The 20,110-nt window shown below is 44.8% G+C and overlaps 1 protein-coding gene across 1 annotated transcript; it reads left to right on the forward strand.

The window, feature by feature from the left end:
- Positions 1 to 2,220: 2,220 nt before the first annotated feature.
- On the forward strand, positions 2,221 to 10,441 carry LOC129344878 (arylacetamide deacetylase-like 4). The gene is made up of 4 exons (XM_055001790.1): positions 2,221 to 2,244; positions 3,548 to 3,764; positions 7,730 to 7,793; positions 9,369 to 10,441. Exons 1-4 carry the CDS (start codon positions 2,221 to 2,223, stop codon positions 10,141 to 10,143), a joined length of 1,080 nt encoding a protein of 359 aa, XP_054857765.1. The 3' UTR covers positions 10,144 to 10,441.
- The last annotated feature ends 9,669 nt before the right edge of the window (positions 10,442 to 20,110 follow it).

Below are 20,110 nucleotides of genomic sequence, written 5' to 3' on the forward strand. Positions count from 1 at the left end.
CCCCATACTGCTCCTGATAGCTGAAACCAATTTAACACATTAGCAGTGAACTTCAGCCTGTCTTATGGTCTCTCTCTTTCACAGGCCTCGGGTGGCAAGCTTTTCCATATTTGCAGACAATCCCTTTAACTAAAAACAATTTCTCACCAATAATAATGAAACACTTGAGTCACAAACTCAGGCCCTGAAATAAACCAATATGTCAACTTTATACCCATACACACTCAGACAATAATAGTACAGGCCTAATCATATTGGGTATATCAGCCTTGACAGCTATAGCTCTTGTGCCTTACATAATATATGCCGTTGCCCTTCTATTCTCTACATTGGTCAAAAAGGTTGGTCCTACCCACCACACAGGTATCTGTTGTGAGGATAATAAAAACCTACTTTGTAAACTGCTCTGAGTGGGTGTTAAGTTGTCCTGAAGGTGGTATATAAATAGAATGTTATTACATTATCATCATTATTATTACACAAAAAAACAAGCGAACATTAACAATCAAAATACCCAGAAACCATTGTATGAATATTGTAATTTTTCAGGGCATTCAGTTGCTTATCTTAAGGTCACTACATCTCTACAGAAGAAATTCAAAGGGAGATTGCAAAAAAAAAAATGCTGAAATAACATTCATGATGACTGTAATTCATGTTGAGGAATATCTTAAAGACCAACTAGATTTCCAGGGTATGAGCTTTTGAGAATCTTGAGCTTCCATCAGATATCTGACAAAGTATCAGAAGAAGGCAGTTTTGATTCTCGAAAGCTCATACCCTGGAAATCTAGTTGATCTCTATGGTTCCACTGAACCTGCATCTTGCTCTTCTACTACAGACCAACATGGCTACCCACCTGAAGCAAAATTCATGATAAAGTTTAGCACTGTCTGGGTTTGGGAAGGAAATGGCCTTGGCCACTGATGGATGTCCTTTGATGGAATAGTGATGGGGGAGTGAATCCGTGTTCTCCTGGACATCTTAGCATCCTTCAACACCACCAGCCAGGGTATCCTGGAGAAGCTGGCTGGGCTGCGAGTGGAGGGGAAATGTGCTTCAATGTGCCTGCTTCTACTTGACAACTGATCCCAGAAGCTTATATCGGAGGAATGACAATCAACTGTGCAGTGCACAGAGTGGGGAAAACCATATTGGGAAGCTGTGCTATCCACACAAAGATAACGAGACTGAGGCAGGGTGTCTCTTCTCCCCACCCAGATTGGGGAAGGAGTTGAGCCTCACTGACCTCAGAGGGGCCAGCTGAGTGCTGGGGGGTTAGTGTGGGGGAGATGGCAAATGGCTGCGGGGGCTCCTCCTCTGCAGCAGCAATGTCTCCCCCCAATTGCTCGCCGGGGCAGTTCCCACCCACTGCTTTAGTGGGAACTTGACGAACCTCTCGCTTTCCAGCCTGCTTGCTTACTTGCTTCGCCTGGTTGCACTTGTGAGGGGCTGCTCATGCTCACAGTGTCCAGGGCTACGGTTTCCTGCTTATAGCAATGCCAGTTCATGCCTGCCGCACTCAGGGTGGCAGAAGAGGCCTCCTCTTGTATGTGTGAGTTGGGGGGGGGAGCAGTGATTCTTGGGCTCCATCTTGGACTTTTGCCTAGAACCCTTGACCCCCCCTTCCACCTTTCTGTAATGTGTCTAAATCAAGGCTGAATATTTTACTTACTTATGTATCCGATGTAGAGACCTGACTCATAAAAACTTATGGAATAAATTCTGTTAGTCTTCAAGTTGCCCCTAGGCTTCTGTTTTATTAAACAAATTCTTGCATCATGCCTTCCCAAACCATCCTTTTAATAGCAACTCTTAATTCATCTTGGCGACGAGGAAATGATACCAAAAAAAAACATATATACATTAAACTCATGACGACTATTTGAAAGCAATTTTCCTATTCTTATGGCAATCCACGCATGCAGTGAAGAACCAATCATGAGATGCTTCCTTTTATTAGAGTAGCTGCTAAATTCTTTAATTGCTTGTAAACTCTGCTGTGTTCGACGGCAAAGTGGCAGGTAGTTCCTCAGCTGGAAACATCTGAGTGGAAAAATAATGGACTTGATTTGGTACTGCTTTTTCACACAGATATTATGCGCTTGGCTTGCTGTTATGTTAATAATGTCTGTGTCCTGGGTGTTATATTCTCATTTTTGTGAATGTGAAGTCCCTCCTGACGTCTGCCAACCTCTAAAGGTGCGGTTCCTTCACATTATGCTGCTCATGCTCTTCGGCATGGTAAGTTATCTGAACTTGGATTAATATTAACTTTGGAAGGTGAGAGGCAGCAGCCAGAGAGTTTCTGTACATGAGACATCTTACATGAGGATGCTCAGTGTAGGGAGATACAGCGTTAGCCAGGAAGCCTAGTTTAAAAAGACAGCTCCAAAGGCTCTGTCAATTTCACCTCTACATGGAGCTGGTGGAGAATGGACCTCATAGGATTTGTTAATTTCATTTTCACCTCTTCAAAGGCTCTGTCAATTTCACCTCCCCTTTGGGGAGGCGAAGATCAAATTAACAAACCCTCTGAGGAGCGATCTCTGTGGCCTCTGTGTAGAGAGGTGAAATTGACAGTTTTCGGCTGTTTTTATAAACTATACTTTCCAGCTAACATTGCGTCTCCCTACACTTGCACATCCTTGTATAAGATGTCTCGTATAGAGAGACTCATAGTGTGGCCTTTAAAGAGTCACTGACGGTCTGCAACGCAGGTATATCACGTTAATTGTCCTACTATGGATTTGAAGGCTTTTATGAATAACACAGTCAGTTCTTGCTCTGCTTCCTGAAAAAAGTTCTTCAAAACCCAAAATTCTCAGGCTGCTAATTTCTGCCTAAGAGGTTGGAAAACACCGTTTTCTCCTGCGGGCCATCAAAACTGGGATGCCATTAGAATGGCTGGGGTGAAACTTAGAGATTTATGGAGCAGGAAAAGTCTGTTGTTTTGGCCCAGTTTTGGTAAAGTGACTTTGAAAACTGGCAGGCTTGCCATTCCCCCACCCCAGGGCAGGGACTCCCCAGTCTGTTCTTGCTATCCCTTGGCCCTGCTCACATGGCCAGTGGGGGGGCATAGGGGTGGGAGAAGCATGAGTGCATGCTCCTGTTCCACAGACGAATCCCGGTGTGTGCTGGCTGAAAATTGCCCCTTTGGAGGCAGTTTTCAGTTGGAGCCAGCGTTGGACATGCTGCAGCTCCTTCGTTTGTCCTGTTGGAAAATGAGCAGGACTATCTCCCTCCTCCACCCCGCTCATTTTCCAATGGGATAAAGACGGAAGGTGTAAGGAAGATCAACGTGAAAACTGTCTCCAAAGATAGAGTTTTCAGTCAGCTTGCAATGGGATTCCTTTGTGGAGTGGAAGGGAGGGAGTGTGGGCATGCATAGAATGCACATGGGAGGTAAGTATCCTGCTCTCCCCTACCCCCCCCCTTGTGCCCCTGTTTCGGCCCCTGGGGCCCCAGCCACCCTAGAAACTGGACATATAAAATTCTCTATTTTTTTTCTGTTTTCCTCCCTCTTTCACTCCCTCATTGCGAAAAGGATTACATCCTTTGGAAGTTGGGTCTTATCGAATGGCTGACATTTATGAACTGGGCATATGACATATTTCCTCCCGCCGATGATCCAGACCTGTCAATCCAGAACAAATTCTTTGAGGGGGTCCAAGTGAGGATTTACCAGCCCAAAAGGCAATCTGAAGTTCAGCGGAGAGGAATAGTGTTCTTCCATGGAGGATGTGGAATCTTCACGAGCGTCGGTAACAAAATGGGTTCTCCTGATTTTTACGGAGCAGGGTCTTTTTGTTGATTGAATGCATTTAATTTGGCATTGACGTATATATCCCAGTTTCTCCCTGTAGGGACTCGAGGTGGCTCACGCCAACTAAAAACAAATGTAATATAAGCTGACTAGATGGAGCAATAGGGAAAGTTAAATCAAAGTGCCTGACAAGTTGAATGGTTTCAGAGAACTGTTCTTCAAAGGACTGCCTAGAGGGACCCTTGACTTTATCACAGGTGGTGGTGGTATGGCTGTGCAGGGTCATTTCTGAGGGCCATAGTTGCCCAGGGGTCCCAAGAACCCAATCAAGGCTTTTCTGGTGTCCAGCTATAAACTCCACAGGCCGCTATGTCTACTCCCCATTAAAAACCATTAATACACGTGGCGACCGCTGGCAGCAAACCTCACAATTTAATCACTCTTCTGGTACAGAAATACTTCCTTTGCCCTAAATCTATTGACCATCATCATGTTGATTGTGTGTCCCTGAGGGCGAAAATATACAAGGCATTTTAAACAAGTTCGGACTGGAGTCCTGGACCTGACTCACTTTCCCTGCCAGCCACACAGCAGCTGCGGGGAATGTCCATTTCAAATTCTGCAAGCACCTGATTTGGCTCAGGACTCTGGCGCAGGGAGAGGAGATGCCACCTCCACCCTTCCCTTTTTCCCAAGCCAAAATGGCCCCGGGAGGGGGTGTTATTTCCCCCTTTTTGCAATAGCATGATTCGGGCCCCTGTTTTAAATGAACATTCCCCACAGTGGCAGTGGAGAAAACCTGTCAGATTTGGGCTACCTGAAACCGACTCATTAAAAAATGTTCCGTGTAGTTTCTCCCTCAGTTCTAGCATTACGGGAACAGGAGAAAAAGCATTCTCTGTCCATGTGTGCCACCGCAGGCATAATTTTATAAACCTTATTAACTTGCCCATTTCTATCACAAACCCTACTTAATCGTCTTCTTTTCTGATGTCAGAAGTTCCAGACTGTCAGGGTCATCATGGTCCCTGCCATACTCTGGGGGTTTGGTGTTCACTGGTGTGCTGCAGGCTTGATCCTCTTTGGCAGGGCTTTTTTTCTGGGAAAAGAGGTGGTGGAACTCAGCAGTGGAACTCAGGACCGCACAATGACGTTACTTTGGGTCCGCTGGGACAAAGGGGGAGTTTTTTAAAGTTTAAATCGCCCTCAGTGAAAATGGTCACATGGCTGGCCCCACCCCCTGATCTCCAGACAGAGGGGAGTTTAGCTTGCCCTCTGCACCGCGGCATGGAGGGCAATCTAAACTCCTCTCTGTCGAGATCAGGGGGTGGGGCCACCAGCCATGTGACCATTTTCAAGAGGTGCTGGAACTCCATTCCACAGTGTTCCAGCTGAAAAAGAGCCCTGCTCTTTGGGCTTCTTTGGGAGTGCTATTAGGATCTTTGACATACTTTGGGAGAAGCTCTGGAATGCAGAGAAGGCCGTAATCAATGTTAGCAGGACAGTTATCGCTGTTGCCAGGGAGACAAAGAGGATTCAACTCTGTTTACTTTTATTTTTCTTTCTGCAGCTTATTAGAAATGAACATAAAACTGAGGGTGAAGCTACAAGTGACGAATGACACTTGAACGGCAAGTGTATTTCTCCCTGTTCACTTGTGCTCCACTCAGTCCACTTGCTGTTCAAGTGTCATTCGTCACTTGTAGCTTGGCCCTTAGTTTCAGGGGGAGTAGGGTGGGCAGTAGTAAAGCGGATAGTGCCTGAAGGGATGGGTAGTGCCTGAAGAATGTAATGCTTAACAGGGGGAGGGGGCAGCCATTCCTTTCAAGAAAGTCTTTCTGTACTGAACTCTTAGGTTATTAAAAGCTTTAACTCATGCATCTTTGGACATGCAGAGAAGTTATTTGAGATCTAAACTGGCAGTCTCATAGGAAAGATGTTCTAACCCCCTAATCTTCTGGATTTTTCCTCCAATTCTGAAATATTCTTTTTGATTTAGTGACTAGAGATGGGCACGAACAGCAATACGAACCAAAAAAACCCACGAACAGCCCAATCTGCTGTTCGCAAACAAGCTGTTCCGGAGGCCCCATTCTAAATGAACAGGTGGTCGTTGCAAGGCTCGTTCATTGCCGTTCGTTTCTGTTCGTCAAGCCAGACAATCTGGCACCTGCAATCAATTCCCTTGGCAACCAGAGGCAGGGACTGCCTGAACTCTGTCTGAACTCTTTCTGTTGCCCTGGAAATCCCAATCTAAGCCCAATTTCGCTTGATAGGCAGGTCTTCCTTTCAAGTGTGGAGCTCCACGTTTGTTACAAGGAAGCAAAGAGCAGGGGGGAGGGGGGCTCCCAGCTCTGGTTTTGCAGACAGTGAGGGAGAGACAGTTGCTGTTGGCATTTTGTGAGAGAGACAAGGAGAGTGCATTGGAGCTTGAATTTTCTTTGTGTGTGTTGGGATAGGGATGTACCCCTTCAAGTTCCAGGGCTGCTGCCAGGCTCTGGGCCAAGCTATTATTTATTACTGGTACCTTTCCTGCTGCCTGCTCAGGTAAGGTTTCTGGGAGTGGTGCTGTAGGGATCTTGATGGCTGGAGGAGAGCCTGCTGGCCCCCATAAACAATGAACAATGAACATGTTCGTGAACAGGTACAGTTAGTCAATGTTCGCTGTTCATTGTTCATGGATGGCAACAAACAACAAACACCATGTCCGGGTTTTTTCCTGTTCATGCCCATGTCTATTAGTGACCAGAAATGTGCACAGTGTTTCAACTGAGGCCTCGCCATGGATCTATACAAGGACATTTCAGCTGTTTTATTTTCAGCTCCTTTTTCTAAATCTCCCTTAAATGGAATTTGACTTGACATTTTCATTGAGCTATCTCAAGCTCTCTTTACCTTTCAGTCTTGGCCAATTCAAAGTCCATCAACATATATTTTAAATTAGGATTTCTCCCCCCCCCCCCCGCCAGTGAGAATCACTTTACATTTAGCAACACTGAACTTCAGTTAACTTATTTAGAGAATTTAAAACTTAGAGAAGGCCTCTTGGAGCTGTTCAAAATCCACCTTAATTGTAAATGATCAACCAGTTTTGGCCACTGCTTTACTTACCCCCAATGGCACAGCAGTTGTGAACAATTTCAATAGCACCAGTTCAAATTTTGTATGGGGTCTTACTGCAAACTTCCCTCCATTGCAAAGAATTTATATATTTAAATTTATTCCTACTCTCTAGCTCCTGCCTGCTTTGACAGTGAGTCCTTCGGTGCTTTCCTCAAATGGAAATGGAGGATTTGAGTCCAGTTGGTCCCTTAGAGAGCAACAAGATTTTTTAGTATAGAAGCTTTAATGAGTCAGAGCTCCCTTGTTCAGGGTTTGAGTCTAGTGGCACCTTAAACCATATGACCTTTTTTCATAAGATGGTTGGGCTGAAACTAGAAAGCGCAGATAGAGACCAAGGGTATCTTTTTCTGGAATCTCAGCAGCTTTGTTTGCAAGAAAAGGCATGAAGCAAGAAATAGCCCAGAGGTAGCTCCGGAAAGCTTTATTAGGAGCCAGGGAACTCCCAATCAGAGATTCAGGCAGACTTCCAGAAGATGCAGGGGGGAGGGATCTTAATACAATGCAAACAGGAGAAGGAAGGCATACTGGAATAGGTAGGCACAAGTTTAACTAGGCCCTGGCCGGGATGGTCTAGGCTAGCCTGATCTCGTCAGATTCAGAAGCTAAGCAGGGTTGGCCCAAATTGGTATTTGGATGGGAAACCACCAAGTAAATCCAGGATCACTACACAGATACAAGCAATGGCAAATCCTCTCGGTTCATCTTTTCCCTTGAAAAGGCTATAGAGTCACCATAAATTGGCTGCAACTTGATGGCACTTTCCACTAATAAGTTTACTTAGGGGCTCCTGAGCAACATTGATATGCATGAACAACTCTCACTGAAACCATTCCTTTCCAGACACCTATGAAAGACTGTGCCGCTATATTGCCAAAGAAAGTGATTCTGTCCTCGTATCTGTTGGGTAAGTGAATGATTCTCACCCCTTAAATTAAATGACAGCCGTAACCATAACATTAAGATTACATCGGTCAGTTGGTTGATCCCTTAGAACTAACTACTCCGACATCTTTTGATTGCTTAAACAGATGAGGCTCTCAAGTAGCACATGGTCAAAACAAAGATTGTCAGCAATGAAAGTGAATAAACTTGTGCAAGATCAGCCTCTAAAAAGGGCAGGGAGTAGCAAGTCTCCTGATTGAGAGATTATTTTTATTTATTTATTTATTTTATCATATTTGTTTTCCGCCGTCGGCGTGAGCAGGCTCAGGGTGGATATCAGCATTAAGAACATTTAAAACATTCCATATAAAACATTTAAAAGCATCATAAAAAAATAAAAATAGCACTCTTTTTCTTGATGGCGGCAATACAGTTAATAACTAATAGTGCAACAGTACAGTTGAACATAGCAGCAGTTTAAGATCAGTGGTGGGCAGCTCTCATAGGGAGGGGGGTAGATGTTGTATCCTCCAGCCAGTGGAGGCCCAGCCTCAGCCATAAGCCTGGCGGAACAACTCTGTCTAACAGGCCCGGCGGATTGAAAGATTGTGAAGCAAAAAGAAGCAGTACATGTAAACATGAATGCATACTTGTCATTTAAAGGGACTCACTGCTGGGTGAAATTGTAGCCTGGAGCTGAGGCAGGGGTGGAGGGCAAATGCCATGTCAGAGTGAGGGGGCTGCTGGGCAAAGGAAAAGGGAAGTGCAGGAGGGACCTGGCTCATAACAACAACGATACCACCACCACCACCACCACCACCACAACAGTGTGCTTATATACCGCCCTTCTGGACAGATCATTGCCCACTCAGAGTGGGGAACAAAGTCAGTATTGTTATTATCCCCGCAATACAGTTGAGGAGCTGGGGCTGAGTGGCTTCACCAAGGCCACCAGCTGAGCTCATGGCTGTCGTGGGAATCAAATCGGCAGAGTACTGATGCACAACCCAGCCACTTAATCACTGTGCTACAGTAGCTCTCCTATCCAGCAGCCCCTCATCCAGCAGCCCCTCATGGTCTTCTGAGTGGCAGAAGAGATGGATGTTTTTTCCTTCCCTCCCTCCCTTGGTGCCAGCTGAGGCTGAGAGTTGCTTATGACAACTTTATGGCAGTTTTTGAGGCATTGGACCACATCCACTGGGGTGAGTCCTGCTGACAGGGTGGCTCACCCCCTTGCCTTTCGGAGGTTCTCTTAAGGAATCTGGGGGAAGACAAAGGATATGCACCTGTGCTGGCCATTGCAGGCTGCACCCTTGGTAGCAGGGAACACCTGGGCTTCACCTTGGTGGGGGTACCCCCTTGCCATCCTGCAGTGCCCAGTAGGCATGCTGACGAAATGTCCATCGAATGGCAAGGGGTCATTCAGTGCAGTGGATCCCTGCTCTATGCCTTGCCAATGCTCCAATGTTACTTTCTTCTTAAGAAGAATCTTCAGTAAATTCAGGGCATAGTTAATATGATATTTGAATAAGTAAAATGGTCTATTGAACAAATGAGACACCATTCGAACTTAACATCTTGACTTTGGTATTAACAGGTATCATCTTGCTCCAAAGAGCCCTTATCCAACACAGTTCAATGAATGCCATGATGCCACAGTTCACTTTATGAAGAATGCAGAGAACTATGGGGTAGACCCTGCTCGTATAATACTTTGTGGGGACAGTTTTGGAGGCACAGTGACTGCTTACCTCTGCCAAGAGCTGAAAAACAGAACGGATCTCCCCAAAGTCCGTGCTCAGGTGCTGCTCTATCCGTTTCTCCAAGCACTGGACTGTACTTTACCTTCTTATCAGCAAAATGCTCTCTTCCCTCTGCTAGGTCGGAAAGATTTGTTGAAATTCGCTGCACAATATCTTGATAGATCGGCATCAATTATTGACATGGCTATTGGTGGAAATCTGGTCCCTGAAAACATTCAAATGAAACACCGGGGGTGGGTACATTCCGAAAACGTCCCGTACGAGTTTAGAATCAGAAACCACAATCCAGCCAAGCCTCCTTCTCCCAAAAACAATTTATTCAACTTGATTAATGAAGCGCTTGACCGAAAAATTTCCCCACTTTTGGCGGACGATTCCTTTTTACAAGGTCTTCCCAAGACTTTCATCTTAACTTGTGAATACGACGTGCTGAGGGACGACGGCTTGTTGTATAAGAAACGACTGGAAGACAACGGCGTCCCGGTATCATGGTACCACCTTGAAGATGGATTTCATGCTGCTCCACTTATGCTTGATCACTGGCTCGTCACTTTTACCTGTGCCAAAACTGGAGCAGACAGTGTCGTCGCTTATATCAGAGGTCTGTAGATTCAAACGTATTCTTTGTCGTCCCAAGATGAAAACTCGATCATTTGGAGAAAGCACGAGAAAGCTCAAGTTCCATTCATGGCTCCATAAACCAGCAATGCCCTTCTGGTTTTCCAATAAGACAAGGGGTGTTACTGGCCAAGCTGAGCCAGGGTTCTCCAAAGAGAATGCCTAAAGGAAATCTTTCTAAGGAGTCTCTATATTCTTCACTGCATGCTGCTGGCCCACTAAACTCGGGCTAACTAACCGCTATTGCATATCATGAGCTTAGCTCGGCATTTGTAGGGGCTAGGGATGTAAATCTAGATTGAGAAATTCCCAGAGAATTGGGGGGATGAGATACTGGGGAGAGTGGTTTTAAGTAGGGGAGGTGCCTCAGCAGGGTATAATGCCTTAGAGTCCACCTTCCAAACTAGCCATTTTCTCCATAGGAACTGAACTCTGTAGTCTGGAGATTAATTGTAATTTTGGGAGATCTCCAGATCCCACCTCAAGTAGCAGAATTTTGGGGGTGGGTGGGATTCCCTTAAATTGGCTCAGAGGGGATTGTCCTCCTTCCTTCATACTGTGTTTGGAGAACGTGGGCTTTTAAATCGGCCTGGATCTCACTAGTTAGGCCTTAGTGTGTCAGCCAGTTTGGTGTAGTAGTTAGAACCTTGGACTAGGTTTTCGGAGACCACCCAGCTTAGGATCCCCTCTCTGCCATGAAAGCTTGCAGGGTGACTTTGGCCTACTCTCAGCCTAACCTACCTCATAGGTTTTTTGTGACGAGAAGAGAATGATATAAGTGTCTTTGGGTCCCCGTTGAGAAGATAGGCAGGATGTAAATGAAGTAAATAATTTTTTTTTTAAAAAAAAACTTGGGACGATAAGGATAGTGCAGATTAATCAGTAGCAAACAGGGATAATTTTCAAGCACCCTGAGCTGTCTAAGGATGAAGGGTCACTGGTTTGAACTGCATTGGAATCCCCAGTTGTGACCAGGCAGCTAATTTTTCGATGATTAGTTTGAGCATTTGCAATGCATATGTAGCTGTCAGAAGGGTCACTGGGGTTTTCTACATGGTCACTTTACAGCTTTTCCGAATCTATTTTGTTTCCCATGTTCTCCAGAGTTCCGCACATGCAAGGGAGTCATGGGAAGCAGAACCAGTTTTTGTCCATCTTTTCACCATTTTTTCCTCCTGCGCACAAGCCGCAGCCCAATCACTACTAGCATGTGTTAAGTCCATGCAAAATCAAAAACTCCTATTCTGCTTCTCTTGTCCCTCACTTCCCCCCCACCCCCAAGGGCTGATTGGTCTGTCTGCTAGTAACCACTCCCATCCTCCACAGCTCTCTGAACTCCTTTTCTGCCATTTTTATCAGTAAAGCAAGGTAAGAGTCATAAGGCTGCTTCTCCTTTCCTTCACTTCCTTCCTCCCGGGTAAGCGCACACAATCTTATTTTTTCCCCCAAAGCTAGGGATGTGTCCTAACGTTGCTGCTTATTCTCTGCTGGCTTTAAAAGCCGGGAAAGACTTAAATGGCTGCTCTTCCTTCCCTCCCTCCCTCCCCACGTGTTTCAGGCTTCTGCTAATGCCAAAGAGGAAAAAACAAGCATTTTGCAGCATTTGTGGAAACAAAACAGCGGGGAAGCTGCAAGAGGGAATTGAACAGCAACATTTTCCTGGTTTGGCTTTAAAAAAATGTGAGTGGAACAAGCACAAAAAGTACACGTTTCCCCCCAGAATTCTGCCACCAATTGCCTCTCCAGTGAGCATGGGACAGCCCAGTCAGCAAATACGGGGGCGGGGGGGGGGGGAGGAATGGGTCCTAACATTATAACATTACAACACATGCACATTTAAAAACAAAACAAAACACCTCCAGCCCCTACAAAATGTGGCTCCAAACAGACACATCTCAACTTGTCAGCAGACACTAAGTCACCTTGAGGTCATGCAGTGCAGAATGATGGGACCCCAAGCTGTTTCAGCACCGATCAGCAAGAATGTTCAGCATCACCTTCTTAAAGTGTCCTATGTGGAATGGGCCACTATCTTCCTTAGCAGAGGGCAATCTGCCCTCACACATGCACTGTCAAACAGCTGATTCAGATCTCGTCCCATTTTGTTGTCTTTGTGCACCTCCCTGCCCTGTCCCCAAATAGCAATTTACACTATTTCAGAAATATACGAAATGCAGGCAAATAAACTGTGCATTTAAAAAAAGAAATCTTCTGTTTGCTGATCCTTTCTGTGTCCCCCCTTGAGACTGTAATGGCTGCTAGTTTGTTTGGGTTTTGTAGGTGCAGGATTTCACAAAGTACACCAGGACTTGCCGTTCAAAGAAGAAGAAAACATCATCCTCATCTCCTCATTTCTTTTTCACCTCTTTAGAAGTTCCACTGCTGGGGCAAGTGATAAAGTAACCCAAGTAGCTCAGATGAAAGGGCTACAAAAGCTTGCGAGAATGAGAGCAATTTTGCTGCAGCCCAAACTCAAGCCTGCCAGGATTTTAGCAGCCCGAAAAAACAGACTTCGACATTATACCCTCAGCAGACTCCTCTCCCGAAATTTGTGTCACGTCTGTTATCTTGATACTCCTCCCCTTCTTTCCTCCCCTAGGCTATGGACCTCTGAATGGCTAGGGGATCAGTGTTTTTGAGTAAAAGAGCTTTTAGGGAACCCCAGCCCCCCTGCTTTTTTACCCTGAGAAGATTGGTTTTACCATCAGACAGACTCATTGCGCTCCTCTTTGTCTCTTTCAGTGGTCTGAGTCACCAGAGGTGGTGTTCATGTGTGTGTTCACTGAGGATTGCTATCCCCCACTAAGCCTCTAGCTTGGCCCACTGTATGATCTGTAGACGGATGGTCTCCTGGGTCCATGGAAGAGCAGTTTAGTCACAGTCTGAGGTCTATAAAAAGACAAAAAAAATCTTTATTTGACTTACAAAACACTCCTATCATCTAAGAAAACAAAGGCAATGGACATACCAGCAAATCAGTTTCCTAGACAACAGAGGGGAGGGGATTTCTGCAGACCTTCAGCTGCCCCAGAAGTGACATTTTCATGACCAGAACTGACGTTTTCATGAACCAGTTCACAAACCGGGTCAAGTTCGTGAAAGGCAACGAATCACGAACCACACGGCCTGGAATTTTCCCAGTTTGTGCCTGCCTCTAGTAGAAATGTTACAGAAATGAAGAAAATAACCCCAAACAAGCATTAGCTAGGGGCTGATTACATGAGACATGAAATGTGAGTTGAGATGGGAGTTCCCCACACTTGACTCATATTTCACATCTGAGCAAGACTCGCCTTCAAAACATATGGAGGTATCAAATCAGCTCTTGAGTAAACAGGGGGGAAAGCAGCTCCTCCGTGTCCATTTTTTTTACACAAAGGACACAAAGGAGGGAAGGCTGAATACTCTCCTGCCATCGTGCTGTGCTCTGCAGTCAATCCCCCCCCCCACACACACACTATTTTGATTCCCTGACTTGGATAGCCCAGGCAAGCCCAATCTTGTCGGATCTTAGAAGCTAAGCAGGGTTGGTCTTTGTTAGTAATTGGATGGGAGACCTCCAAGGAAGTCCTGGGTTGCTAGGCAGAGACAAGCAATGGCAAACCTCCTCTATTAGTCTCTTGCCTTGCGAACAAAGATCACCATCCATTGTCTATGACTTGACAGCCTTTTCCACCAGCACCATTTTGTTCTTGTTTTTAAAAATTTTTTTTATTGGATTATAAATCATTAAATTGTACATTACAGTCAATTTCCTTTAATTTTCCCAGTTCTAACCCCCTCCCTTTCCCCCCCCTTTTGTTGACTTCCAACAGTTTTCCAACCCCTTGTCCCTTTTCCCTTACTCATTTCAAATTTATTCTATCTGTCAAACATTAACTTTCACTTTCTTCTAAGCTTATCTATATAACACAGTGCTTCCTCTGTCTTCCTACCACCAGCACCATTTTGAATGTGAATGCCTGACATGAAATATGAGTCAGGATGGGAGAACCCCCAGCCCAACTCACATTTCATGTCTTGTGAGATGAAACCGTAGCTTTCTATGGTAGTTGATTTTACCTTGGCATTTCTCCCTGAGAAATGGGTGCAAGACAGCTGGGACAGCTGATTGGGGCAAGGGATCCCCTGCCACAAGCTCCTGTCACCTGCCACTGCTCCAAGAGGTGATGGGAGAAAAAAATTGAAAAACTCTGTCGTTCAAACATAACGATGTCACTTCCGGGGAAAACTTGGAAGTGATGGTGATAACTCTTGCAATTGCCAGAAACTCTATGGTCACCAGCCATTCCTAGAGCTTCTGCCATTGCTTCCAGGTTTTCCCCAGAAGAGACATAATCACATTCATGTCCCTGGCCCCACATCTCCTTCTAGTTTCCAGATGGAATATATAAAAGCTAAGGATGGTCATTGCAGACTTCACTCCGCTTTCCTGTTGGTCCACGGATCCTTAGCTTGGGCAGCTTGCAGTGAGTGAGCAGAATCTTTTACCCCTTTCCTCCTCAGTTGGGAAGGCTTTTTGTTTGACCTATCCTAAAATGGGGGCTATGTCTTCAGCGGGGTATAATGCCATAAAGTCCACCCTCCAAAGCAGCCATTTTTCTCCAGGGGAACTTGGCTGATTCCGCACACGTTGGATAATGCACTTCCAATCCTCTTTAGAGATCATTTGGAACTGAATTTTTCATGTGTGAAACAAAAAATCCACTTCCAAATGATTGCTAAAGTGCATTGAAAGTGCATTATCCAACGTGTGCGGAATCTGCTCTGATCTCTGCAGTCTGGAGATCAGTGGTAATTCTGGGACATGTCCAGGCTCCAGCTGGAGGGTCTGTTCTCAGAGTGTTTGCCCAGAAACGTTTTCACCCTTCTTCCTAATCTGCACAATGCATTTTTGTGCACAATAAGCAGAAATTAAAGATGATGGAGCTATGTACTGCACAGCAAAACAGGAATGGTATGGCAAGGAACACCACGGCTACTTTGGAAGAAGTGTTTATTTTCAAGGCTTTAAGTTAACACCAAGACAGATTTGCATGCCTGTAATTCCTTGCCCAAGCCTGAAACCCCCCCCCCCCCCACAATCTTCTCTAGGATCCAGAACAGCTAAGTTTGCATACCAATGCTCCTCCGTTCTCATGAGGAGAACTCACTCCACAACCTCTTCTCCCTCCAAGAACCAGAATGACCTGGTTAACCAGGAAGCAGTATCCATCCATCTGTTAATAAATAAGAGCATGCAATTGCTGGTAGCCCGAGCACAGACAGAGATCACAGCACCAAACCCATTCACAAGGCACTCGAGCCTGTTTGCCACTGAACCAAAACAAGCTCAGGGATTTTCTCACTTTGATCGTGCCGGTCAAACCAGGTAGATTTGATTGTCGTATGTGTTCATACCGAAATTTGCAGCATCCGTACTTGTGACTGAGCAACATCCTGTATAACGTAAGAACTTAAGATGATCCTTTCTGGTCCCAAACCCTGATTCCGCACACGTTGGATAATGCACTTTAGCTATCGTTTGGAAGTGGATTTTTTGTTTCACACTCGAAAAATTCAGTTCCAAATGATCTCTAAAGAGGATTGGAAGTGCATTATCCAACGTGTGCGGAATCAGCCAGTAGCCAAACAGTTGCTTTGGAGGGATAAAGAAAAGGGCACAGAGGCCAAGGCTTCCCTTAACACTGGCCGTCGTCACATGGCCATATATTTAGCACCAAACTAGCGCCATCTCCCGCTGAATGCTCACCTTATTCCGGTTCTGTTGTGATTTTGCCATTCTCCCCAAATCACGCTTTGTGACTCTTTATGTCATCCTCATCCACTTCCATGTGAATGCCCTGGATCGACTGTGAACACTTTGCAATGCCAAAGCGCTCACTTCCCCGATCATCTGTCCCACCTAACGCTGATTCTCCTGCCCCACCACCCCACAAGCCCCAGCATGACCCGCAATTAAGCCTCAAAGTAATTTTTTTAAAGGTAAGTCTTATAGCGCTATTGCGATATTCTGCCATGCAAGAACAACTGAAGCAGTTTACACGGATTGAGTACACTGACATTTCCTCTAAAATTTTAGTGCCAAATAGCCGTGGATTCTCTGCTTGGCTGCCCATCATCCCCCCTCCCTTTTAAAAATATATATCAGTGTTGGCCCAGCACAACATTGGTATAACAGAAGTGCGATTCAGTGCAAATATGCAGGGAAATTTTTTTTTTAAAGGGGCCCCCGGATTTTTTGGCCCCGTTTCTGGAGGCACTTTGACTGCCCGTCAAATTGTGCTTTCCCCTGTTAATGTGACCAACTGGAAGTGCAAGCAGTCATCAAAAGATGAGACAATCCATTCTGATAACGATAACAGAGGATGGTTGTTGTGGGTTTTCCGGGCTGTATTGCCGTGGTCTTGGCATTGTAGTTCCTGACGTTTCGCCAGCAGCTGTGGCTGGCATCTTCAGAGGTGTAGCACCAGAAGACAGAGATCTCTGTAGCACCAAAAGACTGAGAGATCTCTGTCTTTTGGTGCTACACCTCTGAAGATGCCAGCCACAGCTGCTGGCGAAACGTCAGGAACTACAATGCCAAGACCACGGCAATACAGCCCAGAAAACCCACAACAACCATCGTTCTCCGGCCATGAAAGCCTTCGACAATACATCGATAACAGAGGAAATGATTTCTAGTGCAAAACTGACGAAATAAGGGGCCACGTGATGACGGCCACTGCCTCTGAGCACAGGTATTCAGAGGTTTGTGGCCTCTGTATATGGAAGTCCCCATAACTCACCATAGCCAGAAGCCATTGAAAGGCCTCCCCTCCATGAACCTGTCTAACCCCCTCCCTCTTAAAAGCCATCTGCATTCTTGGCCATCATCTCACTAGGCATATATTTTGTCCTATTCCTTTTGCAGTGGTAAACACCTACTTCCAATGTTGTGAACCGCAATTGCACATCTTGAGTTCTATTTCAGGTTGCAAAATTCATTTTGGAATTGTTATGTATGAACAGGCCAACTGAAGGAAAGAAAATTAAGCTACACTTTGTAAAACAAACACACACACACAAGGAAGCAAGCAAGCAAACAAACAGACTGGGGTCACAGTGTAAAAAAACAAAAACATAAAGACAAACAACACTGTGATGGTGTAGTGGTTAAAAGTGGCAGGACTCTCATCTAGAGAACTGGGTTTGATTCCCCACTCCTCCACTTCAAGCCAGCTGGGTGACCTTGGGCTAGTCACGGCTCTCTGGAGCTCTCTCTCTCTGCCCCACTCACCTCACAGGGTGATGGTTGTGAGGATAATAACAACATACTTTGTAAACTGCACTGAGTGTGGCATTCAGTTGTCCTGAAGGGTGGTATATAAAACAAATTTTGTTGTTATTTATAGCGGCTATTGATAAATAAATCATTATGTAGGCCCCAGAAACCGAATTAAAGGATTCTATGTTTGGGCCGTTAGCAGAGTCTATCGTTTGGCATAGGAAGCGTGATTATAGGTGGTTGTGAGCTCGTTCTGCTGGCTCATGTGAGTGCAGGAGAGAAAATAATAAAAGCATACACTTACTTTATATTTAGCGAAGAAGTAAGAGTTCTTTATTGCAAGAACTCCATACTCTGATAGGAAAGGAGGAGAGACAGATCCTAACTACCTATCTAGTCTGCTGGGCATGGATTGCAGGGCAAGGCCTGCATTCATGCTGCCAAGATGGAGGGAGGAGAAGGAGAGAGGTGTTGCCTGGAACAAAGCCAAGAAGAGGAGGAGGGAGAGGGAGGAAGTCAGGAGGAGGAAATCCTGAGAATAGCAATCTGCATATCAAAGGACAGTCAGAGCAGTAAACAGAATTCCCTGGCCTCTCTATCTTTCTAACTCTTTGGTTTCCCCCCCTCTGAAACCTGAGGAAAGGGACAATGTTAAATCCTCCTCTTCCAACAGCTATATCATAAAGTTACATGTGGTTCTAACACATTACATAAATGAGGGGGAAATTGTAACAACAATTAATGTGATCCCATAGCACCAATTTAGAAAAGACCCATTGTTTTATATATATACCATTGTTATTATACCAGCTTCTGTAATAAGTTGTAGTAACAAGCCACAGAGGCTTTTGTAATAAGTTGTAGTAGACAAGTATCTAGATGTAAGCCTGTTTCATAGTTGACATTCCTTAGAAGCTATTCTTAATAAATCTCCATCAGAAGTTCTCTCCCTAGCCACAATCATTTTAACATAAAGGATGCCATGCAGCTGAATAGAATCTTAATATTAATAAAACAGAATCTTAATATTATAAAAAAGCATATGCTATATTATTTAGACTTACTTCTGGTTTACAACTCAACATTTCCGTAAGAAGAAAGCCAGTCCCATAGTCTTTCCTTAACCAGATACAAAGCCTGCTCTTCGAAAACCAGCTGGCGAAATGCTCTCTAAGCATATTGGCAACATACCCATTCTTAACAAAAACTATCCCCTTAATTCCATGCAGCTGCCTAGGAAACTGCCACATGCCTTAAAGGAACAGCTCACAATTATAATCATAATCATGATCAACTAGTAAATTATATATATAATGTAACATCTTAAAACATCCTTTAAAAAGTGCATTTATTCCCCCACCCGGGGCAAATTCTCCCCACCATTAGGCTGTAAGCCAAATGGAAGTAAGCAGGAAACCTGTGTCTGTTCACAGAAGTTTCACGGGGGGGAGGGGGGTAGTAGAAACTTGTAACGTGGTGGCCTTTCCCTCGTCCTTAAAATGACCCAAATATACTGTGCTTAGTTGGTAGTACTACTTCACAGATACTCAGGACTACCCAAGCCATCTCTGATGTTTTTTGATCTTTCTATTTGTTACATGACATTACAAAACTTAGTAATTGTTAGGATGAATATATTCCTACTTACCACGCTTCCACTCGTACGGCAGTACTTCGTAGTGGTGAGAAGTCTTCCCTAGAGCTTCTTGGCTGTACCACCGAACTAGTTTTATGGGTTATGGAGTTCAAACCATGACAGTCAAACTGGCTTTCTGTAATGCACATGAGACCAGCCATATGCACAGAGATTTAATAAGGATGCTTTGCCATAAGTCTTGGACATGACACAGGAAACATTCATCCGCTCATCACGCGGTATCCTATAAATGCTTTTTTCACTCCCAACTGGTCCATAGACCAATTGTCAAGAATAATCATACAGGAAAGCAGCTAACAGTCATTATTGTCAAGTGTCTGAAATTGCTAGGTGCTGTAAAAAACACACACGTGTGTCAAAGGCCCAGCCCAGGAATATGTTCTGGTTGGCAGCATATACAGCATGAAATAATTGTGCGGGTTCTTCTACATCTTGTGGTACTGATCTTTTCTGAACGGAAGATCCATAGACTTCCAATGGGTTTCCTATATACCATTCCCATTCAAAGACCTATTATTAGCGAAGAACAAACAACCGTCTCAATATCATACATGGCTGATGACGGCAAAATAATTGTAGATTCGCTGTTCAAAGAAGCTTGTAAAAAAAAGCCCCCTAGGCAGTAATGAAGAATTAAGCTGAAATGCACAAAGGGACTGTGATGTCATAGATCCGGATATTATCCTTGTGATAGTGACTTCTATTGCAGCTCGATCATGTTTAAATACTACGTCAGATGAAGTATACATTCATGGTAATAATGCAATCCTAAGCAGAGTTACTCTAGTCTAAGCCCGCTGAAATCAACGGGTTTAGACTGGAGTAACTCTGCTTAGGATTGCGCTGTAAATCAAATTATTGGCTGCAATGCTCCCATTCATAATTAATACCTATGCATACATTTAAGGAGCATTCAAGCAGCGCTCCTGTTTCCTACATATCTGTTTGTTCCTTTTAAGCTTGGACACTTCACTACCCTGGAGAGCCCAGCCACAGACGTTTCTCCTGCTGTAAGCTGCTGAGCCGAACGCACA

This window comes from Eublepharis macularius, chromosome 17 (genome assembly GCF_028583425.1).
Source record: "Eublepharis macularius isolate TG4126 chromosome 17, MPM_Emac_v1.0, whole genome shotgun sequence".
NCBI lineage: Eukaryota > Metazoa > Chordata > Lepidosauria > Squamata > Eublepharidae > Eublepharis > Eublepharis macularius.